Below are 27,574 nucleotides of genomic sequence, written 5' to 3'. Positions count from 1 at the left end.
CTACAGTTTTGGGCCTGATTCAGATGGGACAACAAAAAATGTGGTTTGTTATTAGAAGGAGCCACACTAAATCCTTTGGGTTCAAGGGGAAAGAGATCTGAAGCGTTTGCTTCAAGTTTTGCTTCTTCTGATGTTTGCCATTGCAGCAGAAAGTAGTTTGTTCAAGCCTCTGTTTCCAAACCAGAATCTGAAGTCACAGTTCTGTCGTGGTTTCATTTATATCTACTTTGAACACAAAACCAGTTTGCAGCGTTCACATGAAGTGGTCAAACTGCTGTATTCTACAACTGGAAGCAGAAGTTTGGGGAATGTGTGAACTAAGGTTGTACTCATCATATATTACTGCTACATTTGGGCTTAGGTGTCTACTCTGTTCATAGTTTTAATGGAATTAATATCCTGTTCTGACCTCATGCTATGTATCCTCATCTAAAGTTAGGTCCTGAGTCACTTCACTGTTTAAATAATTTCACTATAATAACTAATAGTTTATACTTATAGCTACTTTCTACCATGTGAATGGTCGTTTATGAAAAAATTCTACTCTTTTGTTTATTCATCATGCCAGGGTGCACCGATCTTTTTGGGTCCATGGGCACATTTGCAAACTGTTTTAGGTGCCAGACACATACTGTAACCAAGTACATACCACAACCTGTTATTGCGTTGACCTTAACATACTGTATTTTTTGCACCATAGGACGCACTTTTTCCCTCCTAAAAAGCAAGGGAAAATGTGTGTGCATCCTATGGAGCGAATGCAGGGGGGAGGCAGGCGGGAAAAGCCCCCAAGAACCGCACACAAGCTCCGTGCGCTCTTCCGGGCTTTTCCACAGGAGGGAGAAGGGACTGACTGGCCGCATCAGTCCCTTTTCCCACCTCCCAGAAAAGCCAGGAGAAGCCGCGATCTCTTTAAAGGGGTTGCGTGGCCTCTGCGGGCTTTTGCGAGAGGTGAGGGAATCCCCCCACCTCCCAGGAAAGCCAGGAGAAGCCGTGCAGCCCTTTTAAAGTGTGCGCGGCTTCTGCCGGTTTTGCGGGAGGTGGGGGAATTCCCCCACTTCCCAGAAAAGCCAGGAGAAGCCGCGATCTCTTTAAAGGGGTTGCGTGGCTTCTGCGGGCTTTTGGGAGAGGTGAGGGAATCCCCCCACCTACCAGGAAAGCCAGGAAAGCCCTGCGCAGCGTCTCCCGGCAAGGAGAGACTGCACGGGGCTAAAGGGGAAGCCAAAACAGCGAGCGGGATCCATCCTGCTCCTGCCTTGGCTTGTGCTATAGCTGCGTGCAACCCCTCCGGCAGGGAGAGGTTGTGCGCAGCCTGTACACTGCTCTTTGGGGCTGGGGGGGGAGATTTTTTTTCTTGATTCCCCCCCCCCCTAATAACTGGGTGCGCCCTATGGTCCGGTGCACCCTATGGTGCGAAAAATACTGTAAATGCTTCTTTCAAGCCTCATTTCAGCAGATGGAACTGCAAGGTGCCAGGGAAGGGTCCACCAGGGAAGGGCAACATTGATGACATTTGCACTATGGCATTTTAAAAACACACACACTAAATTTCCAAAAGTCCAATCAGTTCATATTTGATTTACCCATATTCATGTGGTTCATCCAAGTCTCTTAATATCCAGAAGAATCTTGCCTTTTTCCTTTACAGAAGTCCTGTTGATTTGCCTCACAAATGCTTGCACACATTTCTGATACAATTTGAAAACATGATCCAACGGCACATTTAAGAAGCCACACTGAGTTCTAAGGGTAAAGTGGCTGATAAATCACCAGTGAAGTAATTAAAGGCTGGATTCTGCTAACCCAGCCTTCCTCAACCTGGTGCGCTCTAGTTATTTTGGACTACATGGAAGTCGTAGTCATTGTTCACGCTGACTCTGACTGATGAAAGTTGTACTCCAAAACATCTGAAAAGCAGCAGGTTTTCAGGGGAAGATGTTTCTAAGGATTTCTCGGCTGTGTTGCAAAAAATAAAAAATAAAAAGAATGTCCCATTCCTTAGTTTCACCAAGAAAAGACTCCACGTGCCCTCCCAGAGCCTATATGTAAAAACTATTTTCTTGACCTTCCTTTTTGGAAAAGGAATCAGTGACTTGTCCAGAGTGGGACTGGAAATCCATAGCTGATTAGGAATTTGAACCTTCATCTTCTTAAAGTCTCAGGCTAGCATCGTCTCATCTTATATCTCCATATAAAATGTTTAAAAAGAGAAAATAGTGATCTAACGTGCTCCCTTCACCTCAGGCTAATAGAGGGGAGTTGGCCAAGGGTTTTGCTAAGAGGCTCAGTCCCAACCCAGGAACAATTTTCCTCCATAGATTGTGAAAGAGAAGTATACATTACCAGCTTTCCTTTTCAACCTGCTAATCCTGGAGCATTGCTCAGTTGTTGGGAAAAAGAAGAAGAAGTAATATTGAACTAGATTGGAAAATTGTCAGCTCTTTCTTGGTTTCTTATTTCTATTCAAAATGTGGTTGAGGCCATAATTATGTGGTTCTTTTGCAATGACCTTGTGGGATCCAGGAAATAGCAGAGTGAGCTTTACTGCAGCCTATGATGATTACTTGTGCATTTTTGGGCCTATGTGGTTTCTAGGGCAAGGTTGGAGTCAGGTATTCTGTGCCACATTATTTGTTGATTTGGGCTATGGTGGAGTAAAGGTGGCACTGTGGTCTAAGCCACTGAGCCTCTCTGGCTTGCCGATTGGAAGGTAGGCGGTTCAAATCCGCACGATGAGGTGAGCTCCCGTTGCTCTGTCGTAGCTTCTGCCAGCATAACAGTTCGAAAGCATACCAGTGCAAGTAGATAAATAGGAACCGCTGCGGCGGGAAGTTAAACAGGATTTCCATCTGCTCTGGCTTCCATCCTGATGTCCCAATTCACCAGAAGTGTTTTAGTCATGCTGGCCACATGACCTGGAAAGCTGTCTGTGGACAAACGCCGGCTCCCTCGGCGTGAAAGCAAGATGAACGCTGCAACCCCATAGTTGTCTTTGACTGGACTTAACCATGCATGGGTCCTTACCTTATTTACATTTTTACCTTATGATGGAGTACCAAGACCCTTCTGCTTTCTGCTGCACTGGAACATCAGGAAAGTGAAGGGGTGAAGTAAGTCGCAGCCACTTTCCATATGAGCTAGTACTATGTGCAAGGGAAGGGGGACAGATGTAGCCTCCAAGGAGAGAAAGAAAAGAACATAAGTTCTTTGCCTAAAGAACTCTCCTATTGCATACTTCTCCAATGAATTATTATTCTTATTCCATATAAGAATGGAAGCCACTCAAGGCTGCTTCCAACATATATAAAAACATAATAAAACATTTTTAAATCTTCCCTATAACAGGGCTGCCTTCAGATGTCTTCTAAAGGTTGTACTCCTCTCCTTGGCTTGGGAGTCGCCTAACTACATACCCTCCAACATTTTTCTGATGAAAATAGGGACATCCTAAGGAAAAGCGGGACATTCCAGGACCACATCAGAAACTGAGATAGGCTTCTGTAAATCCAGGACTGTTCCTGGAAAATAGGAACACTTGGGAAGGTCTGCGTACCACATGTGATAAAGAGAAGTTGCACATATTAAACTTGTGTTGTCTTTGATTCAGGAAATGACAGCAGTGATGTGGCTTATTTATGCTCTGCATGGTGCTGCCCACAATACAAAGTGGTACATCTACGTTAGGAAGTTTTTAGCGCCTAGCAAGTAGTGCATAAAAAGTAACCATTGTGCATGCGTTTTGCTGCCCTGTCATGAACAGGAGTGTTGTTGAAACAACAATTCAACCAACTTCTACGTGCATACCTTTTCCAGTGAAAATAAGCCACAAAACTGATTCATATTATTTTGCTTGTTTATTCTAGAAGCCACTTGCTTTATTTATTTAATTAACAGGCCTCCCCCCCAACTCAAAGTGACACACGCATTTTCCTTTCCTTGCTTCTCCCGTGCCCCAAATTAACAATCCTGGGAGATAGGTTAGACTAAGAGAGAGTGGCTGGTCCTATAAGCTTCATGGGTGAGTGGAAGTCCGAACCTGGGTCTTCCCCACCATAGTCTCGACGCTCTAAGCACTAACAATGCCACACTGGCTTTCGAAATGCCCACCCGTCCAGGGTGGAAGGCATTGACTAATGGCTTCATTCTGCACACTGTGCATTGAGACTAATTCTGAGGTGGGGGAGTAAGTGGTGGGGAATGGAGCTATACAAGTGGAGGAGTTAGAGCAAATCCATAGCCTCTGTACCTCAGCTTGGTAAGAGGGGGAAAAGGGGGGGGGGAGAAGGCACAGATTTTTGAGTTTGGGGAGTCTGAAAAAAACACCAAGTTTCTTCAGGGAAATCCATGTTTCCTGTTAACAGAGACAGCCACACCATACCTCTGAAACACTCTTATACCATTTTATGAGGTATGAAGAATGCAGGAAACTGTAGTTCGTTGCAGGCGCTTGGAATTGTGTAGGTCTGTGAGGCCAGCTCCCTTAACAAACTACAGTTCCCAGGATCCTGTAGTTAAAAATAGAAGAGTGTTTTAAATGTATGGTGTGGGTTGCTAACATTTCAATATCATTTAACCAATTTTATCAGCAGTATTATATTACCAATATTATTTTATCAATATTTCAATGTCATTTTGCTTGTCTCTCTCTTTTTCCTTTCTTTCTCTAAGCCCCTTCTTTGTTCTGTGGGTTTTCTTTTGTAACTCCTCCAGACTACAGCTTTGTTCCCCCTTCCTCCACTCCTTTCTGGTCAGGTACTGCTTTACTGCTTTTATATTTCTTCTCAATTTGCTTCTGTTTTGCAAATAAAATATTTCTGTTTCTGTGTGCAGTGCAAGCTAGGGAAGGGACGGATTCTCCCCCTGCCCCCCCTCATTTGAATATAATTTGACTAAACACCAAATTATGGTTTATAAAGATGGTCTCAAAGCCTTTTGAAAGTGACTTATTTCTGAACAGCTACCCCACGGCTGGGAGAATATTTAACCTGGCCAAACAAGTGAATGGGGCACCATTCAGTGGGATTGCCATGTGATCTGACACACAGATGAACACATACAAAGGTTGGTTGGCCAGTGTTTTCTCAGCTATGCAGGTGCTGCTCTCAAACAGGTGATTGCCATACATTTGTGAGAATGTTGAAAGGCCATCAAGGCTGATCCTGGAATAATAATATGCATTCAGAATTTGCAGTTCTACACAGCTGTGGCTGAACTAAGCCTAATATGTATGATCATGATGATACCATAAATAGCTGTTGAACATCTCAAATTACCATATTCTATCTGGACATAGTCTCAAAATCTGAAAACAATGCTTTTGTGAATCAAAATATTCGTCCCATCCCTAAGTCAGAGCTTAATGCAACAGCATCCTTTGGTAAAATACTTCAGTCTAAAAAAACAACAACCTTCATTAGAGTTTTGCATGCACACTATCCATCTGTTTTTATTTTCTATGCATTTGTATTGTGTTTCTTATTCTCTTTCAAACTTTTATTGTACGTCAAGAAGCATTTAGAATTTTTTAAGATGCCACAAAGGGCCAAGTTTCTTTTTTCTTTTAAGAGCAGAGAGAGCTCTACGGATGTGACCTCTGCTGTTATATATCTATTTATATTTACAGCTCACCCAGTCCTAAAATGTGTTTGTGTGTTGTGTGCGATATCAGTAAAAAAAGGTCTTACATAGAGTAAAAATCATCACATGATAGCTAAAAGAGACCCTCCATAGTCAGAGTGAGCATATTTTATTAGAAATACAGGATATAACTATCCATACCTAGGACTGCCAATCTGGTAGGTTAAGAATATGAGGAATTGATTAAAATACAGCCTGGAAACAGATCCTCTGGACCGCCAGATGTTGTTGGACAACAACTGCTGCAGACCTTGACCATTAGACATACTGGCTGGGGCTGATGGGAGTTGGGAATCCAACAACATCTGGAAGTCCATAGGTGCCCCATCCCTGATGAGATGGTTTGGTGGGCCAGGAGATGGAGGCTAGCAAAAGGATGGGTGGGAAATAAACTTCCACAAACTTGAGGCAAATCTGCCAAATGGCAAGTAGGATGCATGACAGTCAGCAACTCTGTTAGCTCCTCTGCTTTGCAAATCTTTTTGGGGCTTCTGGTTGGCTAACTGTTCTAGACACAGTGACTAAAAGAAGATTAGACATTTTTCCTGGAGGTTACTGACACCATGGCTAAATGGAGCCTCTGTTTGTAGACCTGGTGTTTGTATCCAAGGGGATACAAGTAACAAGGAAGGACTGGTTTCTTCATGACCTGTTTGTGGAAGCAGGATTTCAAATGAAATCCTGGCTTAGTGGAACATCTGTCACAAAATCTTGCTTGATGTGAGCAACCCCTTACTTAAAGTCCTCCTTATTTAGCCTCTGTGCATTCTTGGAGTTCCTGTCCTCATGGTTGCTGCTTTCCTCCTGTCATAGTTGACATCTCCTTAAGTGATGTAAGGGAAAAATTACAGCATTTGACAACTTTAATAATAATAATAAATAATAATATTTTATTTATATCCTGCCCTTCCGCAGCCAAAGCCGGGCTCAGAGCGGCCAACAACTGTAAAATAATACAACATTCTAAAATCATTTCATTATAAAATTAATTCAAATCAAATTAATGGCAACCATTGGGCTAGAGTTCTGTGAGGATTGCCAAAGGAGGGGGTCAGGCTGTGCCCTGGCCAAAGGCCGGGTGGAACAGCTCTGTCTTGCAGGCCCTGTGGAAAGATGTCAGGTCCCGCAGGGCCCTAGTCTCTTGTGACAGAGCGTTCCATCAGATTGGAGCCACAGCCGAAAAAGCCCTGGCTCTAGTTGAGGCCAGCCTAACCTCTCTGTGGCCTGGGACCTCCAAGATGTTTTTGTTTGAAGACCGTAGGTTCCTCTGTGGGACATACCAGGAGAGGCGGTCCCGTAGGTACAAGGGTCCTAGGCCGTATAGGGCTTTAAAGGTTAAAACCAGCACCTTAAACCTGATCCTGTACTCCACTGGGAGCCAGTGCAGCTGGTATAGCACCACGTGAATGTGATCCGCAGTGAGGACCCTGTAAGGAGTCTCGCCGCGGCATTCTGCACCCGCTGGAGTTTCTGGGTCAGTCTCCAGGGCTCAACTTTGGCAAAAGTGTTGGTTTATCGCCAGTAGTGGACAATGTTTACATATTGGAAACGTAAGCGGTAATCAAATGGCGGATTCTCTTATTCCCTCCCCCTTCCTTTTCTCCCCAAAGTATTGATGTACTCTTATATTTATAATACTGGATGCTTAAAGGGATTGTGCATTAGGTACTATAGTGACAAAAATAGGGCATAATTTATTTTCAGGCTGTGATTTTATATCAGGCATTTCAATTTTGGTCACTGAAGTGTGTACAGTTATTTTTTTTCCCCAAAGTACAGTATCTATTACTGTTATGGGAAAACTGCCGCAGTGTGTAAAATATTGCCTTTTGGTACCATATGAGTCCACAATAAACTATGACACAAAAGCATGTGCAGCAATTTTGGAACGCAAATGATGATCTTCATCATAGCTGTCTATATATTTTTCTCCTTTGGATGCCATTTTATATATAACTCTTGTGGTTTTAAATTGGGGAAAGCCAGTTCTTCTGTCTGCAATGGCCTTTTTGTTTTGTTGGGGTGGTGGCTGGGTGGTGGAAGTGCTTTCCCCCCTATGATGAAATAATTTGGGTTCAATAAATGTAACCACCACCACCCCTCCTCAGTTTGCTGTGATAATGATTGTGCCTTTGTACCCAAGAATCATTTTTTGCAGTGATCTGAGAAATTTCTTTCTGTCTTCACTGCTCTAGTTGGAATTTGCATGAAGTCACTTTGCTTGACTTCTAAGACTAGCTTGAAGGGAGTGGCTTTGCCTCTCTCTGTCTCTCTTTCTCCACCGTAGGATCAGCAGCCATTACTTTGGTCCACACCCCATCATTTCTTGAACTGCTTGGACATTGTGCCAATGATATTTTTAAAGTAGGGAAATGCAGATTGTGGCATGCCTTTCCTCTTAGCTCTACCCACTGATTTCTTCCTGTCAAGGAAGGATTTTTTTAAAACATCAGAATATATATTTTTAGCTGCTTAAAACATTTTTATTTTCTAATAATTTTTAACTGTGGACTGATTTGGTTGTTGATGTTTTATAATGTATTCCCCCCTGCTGTTTCCAGGCTTAGGTTGCTAGCACTTGAGAGCCAGTGTGGTGTAGTGGTTAAGAGCAGTGGACTCTTAATCTGGTGAACCGGGTTCGATTCCCCGCTCCTCCACATGCAGCTGCTGGGTGACCTTGGGCTAGTCACACTTCTCTGAAGTCTCTCAGCCTCACTCACCTCACAGAGTGTTTGTTGTGAGGGAGGAAGGGAAAAGGAGATTGTTAGCTGACTTGAGACTCCTTAGGGTAGTGATAAAGCAGGATATAAAATCCAAACTCTTCATAATGCTGCAAATAATTCTTATTGACTTAATAGCACTATTCAGTCCAATTCCTGGTCCCTTGCATGTTGTTTTTTTTTTTTTTTAATCTTCTGCATGGCTTCATTCCTGAATATGAGCACAACAATGTTCAGTTTTGTCATCTAATTACTTATCTCAAGCATCTTACCCTGCCCTTCAAGAACAACAAAAACAGGGTTTCCAGACTGAAGTAACATCCCCTCCACTTCCAGCTCAGTCGCTAGAGCACGAGACTCTTAATCTTGGGGTTGTGGTCTCGAGCTCCATGTTGGACAATTTTTTTTCCTGCATTGCAGGAGGTTGGACTAGGTGACCATTGTGGCCCCTTCCAACTCTACAGTGATTCTGTACAAGTAGTAAGTCAGTCCTTGTGCTCAGGCTTGCAATCTAAGAGAAGTTATACAAAAGGAAGAAAAGGTTGGGGAGGGATGCAGGGAGGAAAGCAAATTGAATCAGCTAGTTAAATAGATCTTGTAAGGAACAGCTGGGACGCGGGTGGCGCTGTGGTTAAAACCTCAGCGCCTAGGACTTGCCTATCGCATGGTCGGCGGTTTGAATCCCTGCGGCGGGGTGCGCTCCCGTCGCTCGGTCCCAGCGCCTGCCAACCTAGCAGTTCGAAAGCACCCCCGGGTGCAAGTAGATAAATAGGGACCGCTTACCAGCGGGAAGGTAAACGGCGTTCCGTGTGCTGCGCTGGTGCTGGCTTGCCAGAGCAGCTTCGTCACGCTGGCCACGTGGCCCAGAAGTGTCTGCGGACAGCGCTGGCTCCCGGCCTATAGAGTGAGATGAGCGCACAACCCTAGAGTCTGGCAAGACTGGCCCGTACGGGCAGGGGTATCTTTACCTTTAAGGAACAGCTGGAGTGGAAACAGTTCATAAAGAGGAGGAGGCAGAACTTGCCAGTGTCTCAGCTGACCAAACAGTGGGTCTCTGCAGCTCCTTCTCTCCTTCCGCCTTACCTGGTCAAATGGCTGGTGCTAGGCTAGATAACATGCTACCTAGATGATGTGTGAGTTACATCCTTTTTAAGATTCTGGTTGATTGCTTGTGATCATTAATGCCCCACTGATATATGCACACCAGCCTGTGTGGGAAGGAGGTGCTCATTTGTGATAATACTCCACATAGCTGCAGTGTGTGTATTTGTGTATGGGGGGGGGGCGGGGAGGAGGGAAAGAGGGGAATTTAAAAGCCATTTATTATTTATTTAAATTTATACATAGAATAAGAGAATTGTAGAATTGGAAGGGATCCCGAGGATTATCCTTGCAATGCAGGAATCTCAGCAAGATAATACATGACAGCACTTGATTGTTTTTTTGTTTTAAAAAGCTTAAAAGCAGTTTACAAAGAGATAAAACAAATTTGACTGGCCCATGCCCTTTGTTTCTTACAGTGCATTCTCATGCATATTTACTCAGAAATAAGTTCCATGGGGTCTTATTATCAGGAAAGTGTGCCTAGAATAATTAGGCTTAGAATCGCAGGACGAGGAATGGGGGGAATGACTCATGATAAAAACAGCAACACAAATTTATAGTGGAAACTTTTTTTTAATTCTAAGGCTCTTTCTCTGAGGTTATACTGCTGTACTGCTAAGTGAAGTGATTTTTTTTAAAAAAAATAGGTTGGGATTGTCTAATTACTTATACCGTCCTGAACCTAAGCAGAGGTCCTTAGAAATATGTTCTGTTTATTTCAACAGAATGACCAACATCCAATGAGCCCCATATATGAGCAATTTGTGTGTGTGTGTGTGTGTGTGTGCAAAAGTGCTGATTTTTTTCTCTTTCTTTTTGCAACCCTTCATGTTACTCGGGAGGGTCTCCCAACATTTCACATGCAAAAGCCTCAGGGTGTGTGTAGAATAATACCTACGACCAGTTCCCAGTCAATGTATATTTAGGATGATTTCCCCTACTTTTTCTGAGTTTCTGTTTTGGCTTTGTTTAAAACAAACAAACAAACAAACAAAAACAAACAAACAAACAAACAAACAGAAAAGTCTAGTCAAGAAAACATCACACTGAATGGATTTCTTTTGCACTTTTTCATATGGTCAGCTTGCATTTTTGTGTTTAAAAATACATTTGCTTGCACTTGTACTACAGTTGTATGCCGTGCTGAAATAATTCAACAGCTACGCAGTTAGTGAATTTCTAATTATCTTGCCTTCCTGTGTTCCCAAGCAGTGCTGAGTCCCAAGGTTCTCGGTATAGCGATTGCCCGCTATGACTTCTGTGCACGAGACATGAGGGAACTGTCCCTGGTCAAAGGAGATGTGGTCAAAATTTACACCAAGATTAGTGCCAATGGCTGGTGGAGAGGTGAAGTAAATGGAAGGGTAGGTTCATGTTTTTGACAGCATACTTTTTGTATATTTCATGCTTTGAAGAATGTTAGCAAATGCTTCTTTAATTTTGTTCTGTTTATTTGAACTATTTTTTATCTTAACTTTCTGAGGTTTGAGCTGAAATACAGTGGTACCTCAGGTTAAGTACTTAATTCGTTCCGGAGGTCCGTACTTAACCTGAAACTGTTCTTAACCTGAAGCACCACCTTAGCTAATGGGGCCTCCTGCTGCTGCCGCGCCACCGGAGCCCGATTTCTGTTCTCATCCTGAAGCAAAGTTCTTAACCTGAAGCACTATTTCTGGGTTAGCGGAGTCTGTAACCTGAAGCGTATGTAACCTGAGGTACCACTGTATGCTATTCCTTGAGTCCCTTTGTATTCAGCAGGGGCTTACTCTAAGCGGAGATGCCCAAGGTTGCACTGTTAGGGTCTTTAACCAAACTAGAAAATAAAATACTTAAAATGAATAGTGCTCAACAATCGGCAAATTAAAATGGCATAAGCAGCAGCAATATAGCTTTCAAAACATTTCTATGGGAGACCAGGAACAGCTCTACCTCACTGGTGAGTTCATTCCTGAGCCAGAGGTAAAGGCACCTGGAAGTGGTTCCAAACTGCAGAACTCAGCTGCAGCAGGGCTTGTCCAGGAAGAGGCTGTCTCAAAAGATGTGTGAGCCCCAGGCCACAAATGGCATAAAAGTAAGCACTGGCACTTTAAATTTAGTCTGGAAGCAAACCAATATCAAGTGTTGCTGATTGCAATTCCAGCTTAAGCATTTGAATTGTCTTTCAGGACAGTCGCCCCATAAAGCACATTGTGGAAATCAATTCTAGGCATGATGAAAGCGTGGGAAACTGTATGTGACCATGTGAAACACTTCTCAAAGACAGTGCAAAGCCAATGCAGTTAATAGAAGATGCCTCCAGTCCCATTGCTTGTCTTAGGAGCAAGACAGATGCTTCAGCCACTGTTTTGTTTGCTTGAGTAGTGTTCAATGTCTTGAGTACATTCACTGTCCTTATTGACTATGCAGTGAGTGTAATTTAACCCTCAGTTTTCTGTGTGGAGGGTGTACACACACACACACACACACACACACACAGTCATATGAGTGCCCACTTGCTGCTTGAAGTGGTACAAGCAGGTCTGCTGTCTCATTTGCCGAGTCTGTGCTTAGCGTGATTGTATTCCTGTCTCAGCTGAATGCCAAAAGTTCCTGAACTGCTAAATCTAATGTTGGCAGTCAGCCCTATTTCTGATCATATTTTTATTTTTTGCACGCTTTGGGTCATTAACTTGATATCTTTATCCAGAGAGACGTTGAATGCTTTGCCACAAAAATTAGTTTGTCGCACCCTTTTCATCCCCTTTCTCACTGTTGTGAATCATACCTAATTTGAACAGGTGGGTTCTAAAGAAAATTATCCTGTGCCAAAGGAATATCAATTTAATATGTTGTGCCTTTTCTTTCCTGATGTTCCCTTTAGGTGGGTTGGTTTCCCTCAACGTACGTAGAAGAGGATGAATGATTTGGAGTCCTAGCTGGTACTCTCGATCATAAACTTCAGGGACTGTGAATTTCAGCCATCTGCGAAGCATTATTCGTCTTGTTAAGTATTTGAAATGCAGCGCTCCTGTCTGTTAAAACCCTCCAGTCTTAACACTGGGATTACTGAAGAAGTTTGTGTTGACAGATTAATATCTCACTCAGATCTGTGCAAAGAAGCAAACTGCCTGCCCATCACCACTGGGGACCAGTTCAAAACTCTAACTTCACCTTCCTGAAAAATCACTTCAAAACAGACTTTTTAAAAAATGCTTCTTTTCATTCCATCCTGCTGTACACATTGAATACTAAGTATGGGTATCTATTTACTAACCTTCGTTTCTTTTTTCTTTTCCTGTTAGCTAACATCTCTGATGGCATTAGGAGATGAAGGCTTGCTTTATTGTTGCCTTTCATACCTTCCAGGAGGAGTGGGGGGGGGGGAGTTTTAGCATTCCAGTAGTCATGTGGTCAATATTATTTGTCTTGAAATATCCAGCAGCAGCAATTAACCTTGCCAATGACTGCATAACCATCAAGGATGTAGCCTCTAAACACACTTTATGGGGACTAAGCTAAATTCAACACAGCTCTGTGTGTAATTCTGGGGAGGAAAAATACAAAGGAGTTCAGTCTTTAATTCGATGGGTCATTTTAACTGGCTTGTCTGTGTCTTTTCCTTTTTTTAAAAAAAAGTTTTATGAAACAGCAAACTTCAGGAAGTGTTTGGTGGGTTACCATACAGTTGTGTTAGAAAAAGGGATTCCATAGTATTTAAGGTTACAGATTCCTAGCACAAAATATCCCATACAGAACAGTGATTTTAAAATGCATACGCCCATATATTTTGCAAAATTCCATGTACCTAGGAGATGTTATGGTTTTATACATAAATCTTTGGGCATGGTTTGATATTCTACCTTGGCCATTACTGAAAGCTCTGCTAATATGCAAGATCCCTCTCTCTCCAGTTGCCTTACTTGTCTCAGTGGGACCAGTAATAATATAAAAAGTTGTGCTGTGTACTTAAAGAAGGTGATATTATTACAGAAAGCAATTTGTGAGAGATGTTTCCTCCTTCTCTCCCACACCCCTCCCCAAGATCAACTGTGCTTTATTTCTGAGACAAATGGTAATTTCCTCATTCACTGGCTTTCATTATTGGGGTGGACTCAGATTTTTTTCACTATAAAAGTAAACTGCAATATTTGGGACAAGTTAATAAGCTCCTTGCAATTTCTAGGACACCAACAATCAGATCTCTCAGGGTTCTCGCTTTCATGTTCCATCCCTCAGTTTTGTCAGGCAGAGAGCAGAAGTGCAGAACTGTATAGGAGAGCAAGTAATTCCTGAGGCCCAGATCCCAAGAGTTAGAACAGTAGACAAGGATACCACACTCAACACTTAACGAGAAAATATTCAAGCAAATTGTCTGGCAAATACATAGGGTGGGATCCAAAGGTGCTCCTGAACTGATTGAGGACCCAAATTTCCCAAACCTGTACCTCTTTCACCAAGAAGCTGCTTCTGAAGGTCAGAGCATACTTCCACCATGGGTTCCCTACTTGTGAGAAGCTGTGAACAAAAGTGAAAACCAAAAAATGTTCCTGCATGTGCAAAAGCACTCTGGATTAACAGGGAGGGCCTCTTGGATCCATCATCAGTGGGGGGAAAAACACATCTCTGGTTGATGTTTTGCCTGAGTGTCATTACCCATAAAATTAGCAGAAGCCTTGGAGATCTTTGTTTCATCTCACAAGGTTGTGTATTGTGCCTAAAGACCATCCCAACTTGGTGCACACAGCCCATTCTGTCCCTCTCTCCCCCTTGCCATTCCTAATGCTCACTTGCCTCTAGTTGAATGCTTGGCCATTCAGTTGCCAATTGATCCAGAATTTGCAAGCCCTCTCCAATCTGCCCCCATTAAGGAGCTTGTCATCAAGCAAAGAGGATATCTCTGTGTATACCTGTAGCATACAGAAGTTCAAAATGATGTCAACTTTGATTTTATTGAATACATTATTTTGGTGGAACCAGCTGCAGCATTTGTAAAAGATTGCAGAAATGTATTTTATAAAATGACCTGATCTTAAATGTTAGATTAGGAATGCTCCCCTGGTGCTTTTTTTCTGTACTAACTAGTTTTGTCTAGTGGACTTGTTCTCTAAATGGGCAAAATTGTTTTACCAAAAGCTATTGCTGACTTTTAATGGGATATGGTTTTGTCTCTAGGTCTGTGAAACGTATTGTGCAGTGTCATCAGTGTTTATCTGTCTTGTAGAGGGAGAATCAGCTTAAGGTAAAGATTAAGAAATGTATCTTTTCAAGAAAAGATTTTGATTAATAGTTTAGGTAACCTAAAGTTGCTGTTTGCTAATTTTTGCAACTCAGGGGCTTAATGGAACTCAGTGAAGTCATGTCATATCTAAATACTTCCCTCCTATTCATGCACCTCGGCCCAGCAGTTCTTTAGGGGCAGGGGATTTCCACTTGTGAAACAGCTTCTGCATTAACTTCAGCAAGAGAAGAGAAGCAGCTTGGTATGCGCAACTGAAGTGGTCAGTTTTCAACCACAGATAAACACCTTGCTCATCCATTGGTTCCATAAATCACTCTCTCCACCTGCCCATTAGAACAAGGAGGGACTTCTCTTTGTTTCACAGCAGTGGGGAGGAGAGGGTAGGGGAGGAGAGGGTAAGGGTGGACCAAGGCTCCATCTTCTTTTACTGCTGCAAATCTCTTAAGGGTTGAACAGAGTCTCTGGATTGTGACTTTGCAATCCAACACGAAACCTTTTGCACTGCCGGGCTTTCTCTTCTCTTTCCAGGATAGCGAATGTAGGAGCTGAGTCATTCTGAAGCTCTGTGTGTGCACCTACAGAACTCTGGACAGGACTGTGCTTGTTGTGTTGTTGTTTGTAATGCCCTGTGTTGAATAAATTAAATGCTGCATTGTATTATATTTCAAATACCAAAGATTTAATATGCCAGAGCCATTGGTTCCCCCCCTTCTTTCAGCAATGCATTTTCTTTTTGCCTCTCTGCCTGACCTTGCTCTCACTCAGGGAGCTGGGGCAGTACTTTAATTTGTAATATTGTGTAAATATGTGAATATATTAATAAACTGGTTAATTTCTTGTTTAATGACTCAGATCTTAAGACTGGTTATATCGCAAAGGCATGGCTTGCTATTTTGTAAAGGTTCCTTATTATTCCTAACGTGTCTCATATCTTTCCAGAAACATATTGAACACTTGATTATGCATTGTTTTGTAAGGCTCAGTTATATTTATATATGAGGCCATCAGAGCTCAGCTGAAACATCAATTCCAGCTTCACAGCTCTTTCCATGGGCTGCAGAGTTGAGCTCTCCTTTCGTCATTTATTTGTTGGTCCAGCTGGGGTAGGTGGGAAGAGAAAAGGAAGAAGCCAATCTTCTTTATTTATAATCTGCTGTTCTTAAATGCTTTGGTCTTATCATTGGTATTGTGCATTTTTAGTTTTTATTGTTTATTCTTTCACTATGTTAATCTCTGTAAGCAGCTTTGTGTGTTTTTATAACAGAGAAGTAGGATAAAAACAATATTTTTTGCAAGTCTGCAGCTAAGAAATATACTAACACAATATTGGAAAATGGCTACTAACTTAATTGTAGAGGCATGATGGGATAGACCCAGGCATAGGCAAACTTGGCCCTCCAGATGTTTTGGGACTAGAACTCCCATCATCCCTAGCTAACAGGACCAGTGGTCAGGGATTATGGGAATTGTAGTCCCAAAACATCTGGAGGGCCGAGTTTGCCTATGCCTGGGATAGACTATGGAATATAGCCCTTATGGGGAAACTAACAAAGAGTCTTAGAGCAACCAGGGACATAAAAGACTGAAAGCAATTTTGATATGGCATTGCACAGGTTTATTCAGCACACTGGAAAGGACATTGTCCCCTTAATTACCAGGTACCCACCAATCACTCTGGGACAATCTATTAAGGTGGAGCGTAGAAGACACCTAACTGATGCAATCAACTCTAAGCTATTACACAAACCTGCTTAATGTTTGACTATTATTTACATTGTACAGTATATGCAAAGGATGTTTGCTGGAGGTGGGGATTGTTTGTTATATGTATTTTCAAAGACCAGAGGTTAGTGAGCACAATTGCTTGGGCAATTGGGAAAAGCTCCCTTACTTTCCTGCTCAGTGCATTGAGGCTGTGAGAAAGAGGCAATTTTTGTAGCTATGAACAATGACAGAATAAACAAAAGCAAAATAATTTTGGGGAGGACTTTAAGGGGGCATTTTGTACTGTGCCTCTGCTAAATTCAAGCCAAAGAAGTACCTCAGTGATATTTTGGCTACTCTCTAATTATAGCTGCTCCTTACTTAACATTTCCTCCTGTGGATCCAGGTCAGAGGTTCCACCAGAAACTGCATCAAGGGTTCATCAACAATGGCAGATAAGCTTCTCTGAAAATCAGTATTGCCCGCCACTATTAATTGCCCAGTTCTTCGATTTTTAAGGACTGTTTGGTGTGTTCAAGTGGGCCAAACAGGGCCTCACAAGAGCTGAGTATACACCACAGAACAAGACCCAGAATCCTCTGCAACACAGCTGGGGTGCTGTGCTGAACAAGCTAATGCAGAAAGAAATTCTTTTGAAATCAGAACGTTTGAAAACTGCTGATCTATGTCATCACTGTGAATTAATGGAATATTTTTCTTATACTACTCTTAATTGCTTAGCCATACCTTTCATCCGTTAATTTCTTGATTTGCCACATCAGTAAGATCCTAAACAAGATACCTTGTGCTAAATATCTCTTTCTCTTTCATAGCTCCATTCTTTTGACACACGAGTTCAAATCTGAAAAGATCTTCTAACCCTAGGAATCATTCCCTGGGCTTTTAAAAGCCTTCTTTTATGTCCCTGCGAAACACAGTTCTGAAATACAGTCGTCTTTTTTCTTTTCTTTTTAAGGCTTTGCTGATGTGGAACACTCTCATCTTCCTTTCATAATGATGATGATGATGTTGAAATTGCTCATTTTGGAAGCCAGAAAATATTAGCAAATTATCACAGAGTCAAGAAAACATGAGAACAACCCTGCAGGATTGCCACACCAAGTTCAGATACCTAGGGGTACAAATAACCAGAAACCTCAATAAATTATACCTCCACAACTACAAGCCCCTGTGGCGACAAATAAACAAAAACCTACAAAGATGGAACAACATGAATTTCACTCTCTCAAACAAAATAGTCATGATCAAATTGATCACCCTCCCAAAACTAACCTACCTATTCCAAACCCTCCCAATCTGGATTCCCCAAACCCAACTCCGCAGATGGCAGAGAAAACTACACGCAAAAAACCAAGAATAAGCCCCAAATTCCTGCACCTCCCCACCTCAGAAGGAGGATGGGGAATCCCCAGCATAGAAGCATATTACATTGCCAACCAAATACGTCATATAATCCCATAATCTAAAAATGTTACATGGGGGGAAAAATGAGAGACATTGCACACACTTTTGTAAATCAATAAAATCTTTAATAATAATAATAATAATAAACCCAACCCTGCAGGATTAGACCAAGATCTATCTATGGTAGCGGCATCCTTTTTCAAACCATAGGGGGCCAGATACCACCACTAGTAGTTGCCCATGGTTTGTCACCAGCACTTGGTATTCAAAGTAATACTGCTTTTGAACATGGAAGTTCCACCTTATCATGACCAATAACCATTAGACCTGTCCTCCATGACTTTGTATAAGCTATGTAAGTTAAACAATGTGTTTAACTGTCTTGAATCTGCTACCAGTCAGATGTGATTGACTGGCTCTGAGTTCTGGTAGGATGAGAGTGCATAACGGAGGACACATTTTGTATCTTTTCTTGAGAAATGAACACATATCAAATTACACTTGTCCGTCCATCCATTCATGCATGCTTTGTATGCTAGGAATATTTTGAGATAAATGCATGACCCATAACTGAGAAGAAAAAAACACACTGGGAATTGCAGTGCTTGTGGGATTGTTCAGAGCTGAGTCTTTGCACTTGTGCCAGTGTTTCAACTCATAGACTGGATCCTCTGAGTCCTTGCCCAATGACAAATTGAAATGACTGGAAGGCATTTAGGAGTTTATTATAATCCTATTGTCTCTTGCTTTGTATGCATGTATGCATGTCTGTGGCTGTATGTGTTATATATATATATACACATGCACTATCTCTGCCCATTATGAGATGTAACCAATAAAGGGCAATGAGAGCCAGTGTGATGTAGGATACAGAGTATTGGAGTGCTGGATTTGAGTTGATGTGAGATTATATCACTGTTCCATTGGTGGCGCATTCAAAGATGCAAGTCACTACCTTGATGCCATGGCTATTGAGCATTGGATATAGCTTTCTCTGAGCATATTTTCTTTATAAGGATAAAGATGACCTATGGACACTGTCCTAAGCTCCTTATTTATCACAAGTGTGCTAAATGAACAGACTTAGGTCACTTAAATGATAAAGAATAATTGCAGGCCAGGTGTTAACTCTTAAGCTTGTGCTTCACATGGTACTTATAAACACAACAAATACTTGAGTCAGATGATAATAAGCATTTATCCAGCAATACAGTATACCCGTATTTACTTGAGTCTAATGCGCTGTTGAATCTAATACGCTCCTCAGTTTTCAGAAGCTTGAAACAAAAAAAATCACTTGCTGGCAAATGTAAATGTGCCATCGAATCTAATGCACACCTTAATTTTTGCAATGTAATTTGGCCAAAAAAGGTGAGCATTAAATTTGAGTAAATATGGTTATAAGCATACTCCTTTTGTCATCATCTTCTGGAAGACCACAAAGAGATAACCTCCATATCTGAACACGTGCATAACTTTCTTAATTAATAATCTGCAATCCCATATATGCATTTCTTTAATTGAAGAAGCCTTATAACATTTTCTTCCAGTATAAATGAAAATTATTCATTGTCAGAAGCCAACCATTCATCTTGTCAAAAAGACATACGATGTTAGCTTAAGGGCGATTTCTAATAACGACATAAGTGACATTTGCCTGCATGGCATTGGCAAGGCTACACATACATCTTTGTCAAACTGTCAGAATTGTCATGTGCTAACGTTTGGGCAGTTTAAAGAGCAATGAAGTACTAATTGTAGCCCAAAGTTGATATCATTTGTCTGCAATCGTCCTTCCCCTGCACTCAAATTTTACCTACCATATTAACCAAGAATTGTTTTGATGTGTGGGTTTATAATGGCCACTAAAACGAGCCAAAGAAATCCTGGATTGCCAAGCATTTTATAGGCACTTTGGGTGTTCTGTGGACTGGACTGAATAGCCCTGTAATGTACCCAGATGCTTTTAACTTTCCCTCTTCCAGTTCCCACTGCTTGTGCCTTAAACATTTTACACTCTTACTTCTCTTAAACGTTTTCCAGATCAAACTAGTAACTGGCAAAATGTTCTTCCATTCAACCCTAATTCCCTTTCCTTTTCCCTTTCTCATTATGTCTTCTTTGAACTATAGCACTCATGATTACATTTATTGTGAAACAAGAAATACAAAAGTAGCATCCCCGTTGCAACATTGCAGTCCCCGCTGTAACTTATGGGGAATATTTGCTGTGTGGATTTGTGCCACCCATAAGCCGACCCCCACACTTGTGCATACCGTATATGCAACACGGAAACATTCAAACACACAGGCTTTACCAAGCAGTCTAGTAGTGGGCAGACCATCATTTGTAATTGGGCTCAGCTTAACTCGGATGCCTTCTTAAGAAGTTAGAAAAAGCCCAATACAACCACATCACTTTCTCAAATAATCAGGAACATGAAGGGGTCATGTGTGTTCCACTGTTACACGTACTGTTCCAGTAGCATCACACAAGACTTGGGAACCATCCCAGGACATCTAACACCCAAGCTGCAGCACATCTTATTGATTGTATTGGGTAGAAGTCAATCAATTCCCATTGCGCCGCTGGAAGGGCTTCTAATCAAGTGAGTGCCTCCACAAATGGATGAGGCAGGGAAGCAATTTTTGCTGGTCTGTTCATCACTCAGCAAAACTTCACACCATCTTCTACCCTGCTCCAGAGAATCCCCCAACTATCGGAATATGATTTTTTAAAATTTGTCATTGGGGCAAAAATTGCCTCCCCTTCTTTTTTGTTGGCAGAGGCATCTGCAGAATCAGAAGCTACCAGGGGACCTGCAAGGAAAGCAACTGGATTCCATCAGCTATACAGAATGTTTTTAACTGCATGCCACTAGGGAAAATGCTGTAGGTGTGTGGGTAGATATTTTGAAATAAATAATAATAAGTTAGTTTAAATATCTGGCATAGATACATCTTTGATTGATCTGGAGAATAATGAATCTCAGCTGGTTCAACTTTTCCATCCCTTGCAGCATGTCAAAGTCAAACTGTACCTGCCAAAATTCCTGCCTAAAAAATAACAACCTTTTTGCATTTACTCGCCCTGCAAACATACTATATGCTTCTTTTGTTTTGACCCCTCCCCTCCTTCCCAAAATAGTTTTCACTTTAGGATTCTCCAAACCTTGCAAGAAATAATCTAGTTAACCAAACAGCCAGATTACCGATAGCTGCATTTTAATCTTTCCAATTATGCTTCAGCTTGTCTCATCAGCATCCAGGACTGAAACCAGCACCAGATCTAATTAGGTGAAATAATTGCATCTTACATTGCTCCAGACTGTTTTGTGTTTTGTTTAAATGATAATGCAGTCATTAGCATGCTTGCTTGTATCTGAGGGGGCATACAGATGTTTGGTTAATAGACTGAAATGTTCCTGGTGACCACAAGATGTCAGCCTTACCTGAGCAAGAGCAAATGGTTGAAGAAAATCATTCTGCTCAAAAGAAAGGGAGTAGTAATTAATTTGCCAGCTTGTTTGTTTGTTTTAAAAAATCTATTATTTTTAAATTCCATGATTCAGAATCATGCCTCAGTTAAACAATTCAGTGGTTTAATAAAATAGGACACTTTTAGCTATCTGAATGTTGGGTTATCCTGTACAGTGGTGAAAAGACAATTGGACCTTTACCAGTTTGGCATTAGTGAGGGGGACAGGGATCCACCTAGTACATCTCCTGCAATCATTGCAGCACTGTGCTTGGAAAAACTACAATTGCTCATGTACTGTATTGCCTTTGCTGCAACAATAAAAGGAATAGGACTGTCACTTAAGGTTACAGTCCTAAAACATGCTTATTAGGAGTAGCCCAGCTGAATTCCTGAGCTTACATGGTTGGGATCACTTATAGCTGCAGTTGTAAGCTCACATGTCAGTGATGCTGGGGGCAGTAGTATTGAAATAAATGGGGAATCATTTCCAGGTAAAAATGGCATTGGGGTGAGAACCTAGTACTGTATCTAGAGGCAATCCAGTGTAGCTAAACTTGAGATCATGAGAAGGCCTGAAATGCAAGAGATGTGCTTGTTGAATGTCTGCTGAGTGCTTCTCTGCTACTTTGCAGATGCATGACTTTTATGCCCTTGCAGTCCATGTGAGCTAAAATGGAAAAATGAGCACAAAGAAAGATGGCAAGGCTCCTGTACCCTTTAACTGTCATGTCAACAAACAGAAATTCAACTCCTTTTATCTATCCGCTTTAATGGTAAGCAAAACTCCCCATTTGCCTGACTTCCGTTGGAGGGGGTGGCGGAAGAGCATGCCCTCCATGTGTCCTGATTTTTCAGGGACAGTCTCGAAATTACGAAAGCCATCCCTGAATGTCCCTTTCTCTCCCTGCTGCTGCCAAGCCCAGGGAGGAGGAGGTATGAACCGGTGCTTGGAATGTTCTTGGAACATCTGAGGAATGTTGGAGGGTATGGAAGAACCATAAAAAAAGGAACTAGTTTGAGCAGCTGCAGCAACCTGGGGCTTCTTCTCGCATCAGTGCATTTAAAAGCAAACTGAATGGAGAAAGGGAGTGAGACATATTGTACCTGCTAAAGAGCTCAAAATTTCCTTTACCTGGACTTAGGCCTTTTCATGTGGAATAGTCTGCTCACGAATAAAGGCGTACTTACAAGTGAAGCAACAGAACATCCACTGCCTCACATTACCATCCTTAGGTTGTAATCTGGCAGCCCTAAATTTAGCAGGGGAGGGCCACCCTTATGAAAAGTTTAGTCAGAGGGACAGAGGGGGGGTTTTTTAATGTAAAAAAGTACTGTGTCTTGACACTTCATTCCTGTCATTTCAGGTTTTTGCTCACCCATGGTTGGGTGTAAAAACAAACCAATGCATTATCCTCTCTGTATATTCTGTTCCCATGACATCAAATTCATACCTTTAAAGCAAGCAAGCGGCTTCACCCAAAGAAGTTTGGAGCTGTATTTTATTAAGGGTTTTGCAGATCTGTGGGGCATAAACTACAGTTTCCAGGATCCTTTAGCGGAAGCCAAGTGCATTGAGTATATGCTGTGGATGTGACCTTGAACATACAGTGAGGTAGAGCTGAGCTGATGAGGCTGAGGGTTTTATTTATACAAACAAATGGCATGTGCAATTTATTAAATAACAATCAACGTTGGCGTAGTGGCTGCTTGTGCATCACATAAAAGAGGGCTTGGATTTGCATAAAATTGCACACTAATTTTATATGTATTGATGCAAATTTAGAAACAATTGCTATAATTTAAATAGAAATATGGTGCACATCACCACAGTGGGAAAGACACAGCTGGCCTGTGTGCCTTTTCAGTCTGTTGTCCGAGTCCTCTCTGTTGATAGGCCTCTTGAAACACCGTGCTCTCCCTTCTTACAGTTCTTTATCTCTAAACAGGGCTTGGACTGGACTAGACTGGACTGGACAGGCAGCCCTTCAAACAGAGGGCACCTTCATACAGAGGACTGCCCTCAGACAGCCCTTCACATAGAGGACTGACTGCATAAACTGGGAAACCTGGCTACCCTCCACCCAACTTGAACAAGATAAAGCTAACTGAGCACAGTAAAAAAAAAAGCTACAGTGAGGGCCTTCTTGCGGCAACCATTCAAATGCTACTGAAAAGCATGACAAATTAGAGAAAATTAAAGTCTCTTCTTTCTCTTCCACAGCAATACAATCTTAAGTACTGCGGCTTAGTTAAACAGATTACATACTCAAATGTTTTATCCTTTCAGCTATACATTTGACTCACATTGAGTTCATTTAAATGGCTGAAATGTGACGAATCAGGCCTGAAAGGGGAAAAAAAAGTTTGGTAATGTGTTTGAGCGAGAGCTTGAAATGTCATTGTTTTCTTGCTCCCTCCCCCCCTCCTTTTCTGTTTATCTTTCATTCTGTAGTGAATGGAAAGTCGTGTTTAGTCAAAGGCCTCACTTTATTATGATTTATGGGTCAATGATATTGCAATTATATCACTTTTTTGCCCAGTGCCTTTCCCCTTTCTTTACAGACAGAGAGGTGCGGGCGGGGGCGGGCTCTCTCTCTTTCTGTTTCTCCATTTCTATTTTCCCTTGCTCCTTTGCTTTAAAAAAGCTGCTAAATGTATACATGCCGGTCTGGCAAAGCTCTTCCTTACAGAGAAAGTGCACGGACCTAGTCATGACACCACATGCAAGGTTGATGCTGAAAATGGCAACCCTGTGCTTTGTTACCCCAGCTATGGAAATGTGTGAAATCATGCCATGCACACTTCTCTCATCCTCCAGCCTGGCATTGAAACCAAAGAAACCATCACCATATCACACGGTCATGTCAATCATTCCCGTAACTAGGCTATGGAGACAGAAGGAGTGGGGGACTCAGCAGGGCTTTGCCATTTTTAGTGGCAACCTTGGGGAGGTATTTCGTACATTGAATGAATGTGTGAAATGGGTGATGCCTTCTGCCCATGCCTCCCACACCAGTGAAGCTGCTGGTCATGCTGCCAGTACCCTGCAAATGCATAAGGCTCCTTCGCTCCTGATTGGCCTATTTTTTGGGGGGAGCACTCTGTGCATACAGCCCCCTTCCTCCTTAACAATAAACCTCTGGTTTCCTGGTAAGTAGATGCATTGGCACAGGAGGGTCATGGCAAAGACATGAGGGCTTTTGTATGAACCTCTCTTTTTATGATTGTCTACTCCCAGCCCTAGGCTACTGTTAAAGGTACAGGAGGAAGGAATTGTTGGGAAATCAAGCATTCCTAGAGCTGCTTTCGTAACAGTGAGAGAACTTCATATTGACAGAGTCACATATGCAGAGAGTTTGTTCATATTATTACAGAAAGCAGGACTGTGTGTCTCTCAGCCATCTTTTAGTTTCATTCCTTCCTTTAAGTTTCAAAAATGAGCATTTTAAATATTTGTTTTTTTAAAAATTATATAGCGCTTGACTGTGAAAGTGGTTTATACAAAAAAGATAGGGCACCAAAACCGAGAAAAATCTCTTGAGAGGAAGCAAAGTACAACACTGTTCGCTCAAAAGAGAGAACCGAAAGGGGTAAGTCAGAGAACTATAACTGAAGTGGTTGACATTTTGTTTAGATCCACTCTGCACGCTACAGTTACTGCATAAGAGAATAAGGAGCGGTCATCGGGTTCCCAAAGTGACCTGTTTTCTAACATATTTAATAATCAAAAGGAGGCAACTAGATACCTGTAATTACACTGTGGTCCCAGTAAGCTCCTTGGTGGCCTACATGTTTTGTTGGTATAATCTGCAAAGTTAAAAAGGGGGTATTCCTTGAGGAATCGCAAACATCATCTAGACAGATAGAGCTGGGTCAAGGATTCTAAATCAGAGGAAATGATACTCTAGCGATCCCGAGCCTTTAAAAATTAAGCACCTCCTTCATTTATGTTGCTCGTGGAGGGTGTGTCAGCTTGACTTTCAGTTACCCTTCTGTTCCCCTTCACACACACCCTATGCCACACGACACCACGTTCACTGGTGTCCCCTGACCTATGGGGGAGAGGATGGGACAGGAAAACCACCTGTTTATCCTCTTTCACCAGTTTCTCTAGAGCCAACCCATTGCAAATAATTTATTCCATGCATTATCACAATGGCCCTTCAAGGAAGGTTTGTGTTACTACTACCTGCATATGACAGACTGAGATAATACTGGCTTGCCTCAGATAGTGGCTCAGGTAACTCTTAAACTGGGGCTTCACCTGTGCCAAAAAAAGTAAAGGACCCCTGACAGTTAGGTCCAGTCACGGACGACTCTGGGGTTGCAGCTTTATAGGCCAAGGGAGTTGGTGTTTGTCCGCAGACAGTTTTTTCGGGTCACGTGGCCAGCATGACTAAGGCGCTTCTGGTGCAACAGAACACCGAAACCAGAGCAGCTCTTGGAAACACCGTTTATCTTCCTGCCAGAATGGTACCTATTTATCTACCTGCACTTTTTTGACCTGCTTTCGAACTGCTAGGTTGGCAGGAGCTGGGACCGAGCAACAGGAGCATACCCCATAGCGGGGATTCAAACTGCTGACCTTCTGATCGGCAAGCCAAAGAGGCTCAGTGGTTTAGACCATTGAGCCTAGCTCAGTTCATCTGTGCCTAGCTGACTCCTAAAGCAATTTGTTGCAGGCCAATCTTAGGCATGTTTAGTAAGATGTAATTGTGCCAGAAGTAGGCTTATGTAGGATTGCAGCTGAAGGCTAAGAAATAGAAAGATTTCATTGAATCTGCTACCAATGGACTTAGAAACCAGCCCTCTTATTTCCCAACCCAGTGCTCAGTCTACCGACCTGCTCTCACGCTCACTTCAAACCAAGAATGGAGAGAAACAGCACAGGTAACAATACATTTGGTATTTGTTAGAAAGCAAGTATATTTCCCTGTTGGCTGCCTAGTTATCTCACAATAGTGTCATAAATAATTGTTCTGAGGGTGGGTGGGGTGGAGGGCAGTGCTTTTTATCAGAAAAAAAATCACGCCAGTTAAGATAGTTCAGTACAAAATGCTTATGTAGATTAAGACGGTTGTGGTGATGCAGCGGACGGCAGCAACTGCGGCGGCGGCAGGCAAACAAGCAAGCAAACTGCAGGTGCAAACAGCTTGATTTGGAGAACTTCATTCTCCCTCTGGATTGAAACGGTATCCACTATGCTGCCCTTGCTTTTGAAATTAAGACATTTGTCACCAGCAGTGCTGTAGCTGTGGGAACGTTTGAAAGAAGATAATTTCTATTCTGCAATAATGCACGTCAAAAGTAGAAATGCAGGAGGAAGAAATGGCACTGGGAAGGCAAGCCTTCTGGGGTTATTTTTGTCACTTCCCCATGTAGAACTGTCTCCCCCCCCCCTTCTGACTCGAAGCCCATTCAAATGGGCTGCAGTTACAGTTGCTGAGTTCTCACCTGGAACTGGTGACTTGAAATAGGGCTGAGGCAACAAGAGAGGATTGAACCAGTTACCTGGCCTGGTCCTACTATTAAGTGGGATGAAGTGGCTTTTAGGCGGTTGGTGATTTGAACGGTAACCACTAAAGAACAGCAAATTGACAATTATTTTATTATTGTAATGATACCTTTACCACCATGGGGAAGTTGCAAGTTGGACTATTCTGCCTTGGCCATCAAAACTTCTTGGGCTGCCTCTACCTTCCTACTGCAAGAAGTTTCCTTATAAAGTGTCAGATTCTTGACTAACCCAGCTCAGTATTGCTTAAAATGACTAGCAGAAGCTCTCTACCCTCCAGTTCCATAGCCATGCATATATACAAGACCTGTTTCTGAAAACGTGCTTAAAGAAATATGCTGTATAACAGCGCCTGAGAGGTGTGTTTTTGTAGGCATGTAGGGTTGCCACTTTCCCTTTCAGGAGTTCTGCAGGGTGCAAAAGCTCTTGCAAGATGCCTCTGGAGCAGGGGGTCACCAGTGGCCACTCATCTGCCCACAGAGGTCTTCACTTGGGCACACATACATTACCCCCCCACCCCCCCGTACAGTGGTACCTTGGGTTACATACGCTTCAGGTTACATACGCTTCAGGTTACATATGCTTCAGGTTACAGACTCCGCTAACCCAAAAATAGTACCGCGGGTTAAGAACTTTGCTTCAGGATGAGAACAGAAATCGTGCAGCGGCAGCGCAGTGGCAGCAGGAGGCCCCCATTAGCTAAAGTGGTGCTTCAGGTTAAGAACAGTTTCAGGTTAAGAACAGACGTCCAGGACGAATTAAGTACATAAC

General features: G+C 42.3%; 1 protein-coding gene and 1 long non-coding RNA gene across 6 annotated transcripts in view; both read left to right on the top strand.

Moving 5' to 3' along the window:
* Window positions 1–15,526, top strand: part of VAV3 (vav guanine nucleotide exchange factor 3) — a 205,487-nt gene extending 189,961 nt beyond the window's left edge. For 2 of the 5 annotated variants that reach the window (XM_083445167.1, XM_083445164.1), the window contains exons 26-28: window positions 4,669–4,752; window positions 10,674–10,825; window positions 12,322–15,526. In XM_083445167.1, the coding sequence (XP_083301293.1) occupies window positions 4,669–4,752; window positions 10,674–10,825; window positions 12,322–12,363 (278 nt within the window). In that variant the 3' untranslated portion in view covers window positions 12,364–15,526. Of the gene's footprint in view, window positions 1–4,668; window positions 4,753–10,670; window positions 10,826–12,321 lie in introns of all 5 variants that reach the window. The other 3 variants (XR_014512441.1, XM_083445166.1, XM_083445165.1) reach the window with 3 other exon arrangements.
* A 4,635-nt stretch (window positions 15,527–20,161) lies between these two features.
* Window positions 20,162–22,915, top strand: LOC310679686. Its single transcript, XR_014512473.1, has 3 exons — window positions 20,162–20,703; window positions 21,921–22,061; window positions 22,653–22,915. It is a non-coding gene; the product is annotated as an uncharacterized lncRNA (long non-coding RNA).
* The last annotated feature ends 4,659 nt before the right edge of the window (window positions 22,916–27,574 follow it).

This window comes from Podarcis tiliguerta (genome assembly GCF_965153285.1).
Source record: "Podarcis tiliguerta genome assembly, chromosome: 6".
Lineage (NCBI taxonomy): Eukaryota > Metazoa > Chordata > Lepidosauria > Squamata > Lacertidae > Podarcis > Podarcis tiliguerta.
The sequence above is the reverse complement of the archived record's forward strand: the minus strand, read 5'-3'. Positions and strand labels throughout refer to the sequence as shown.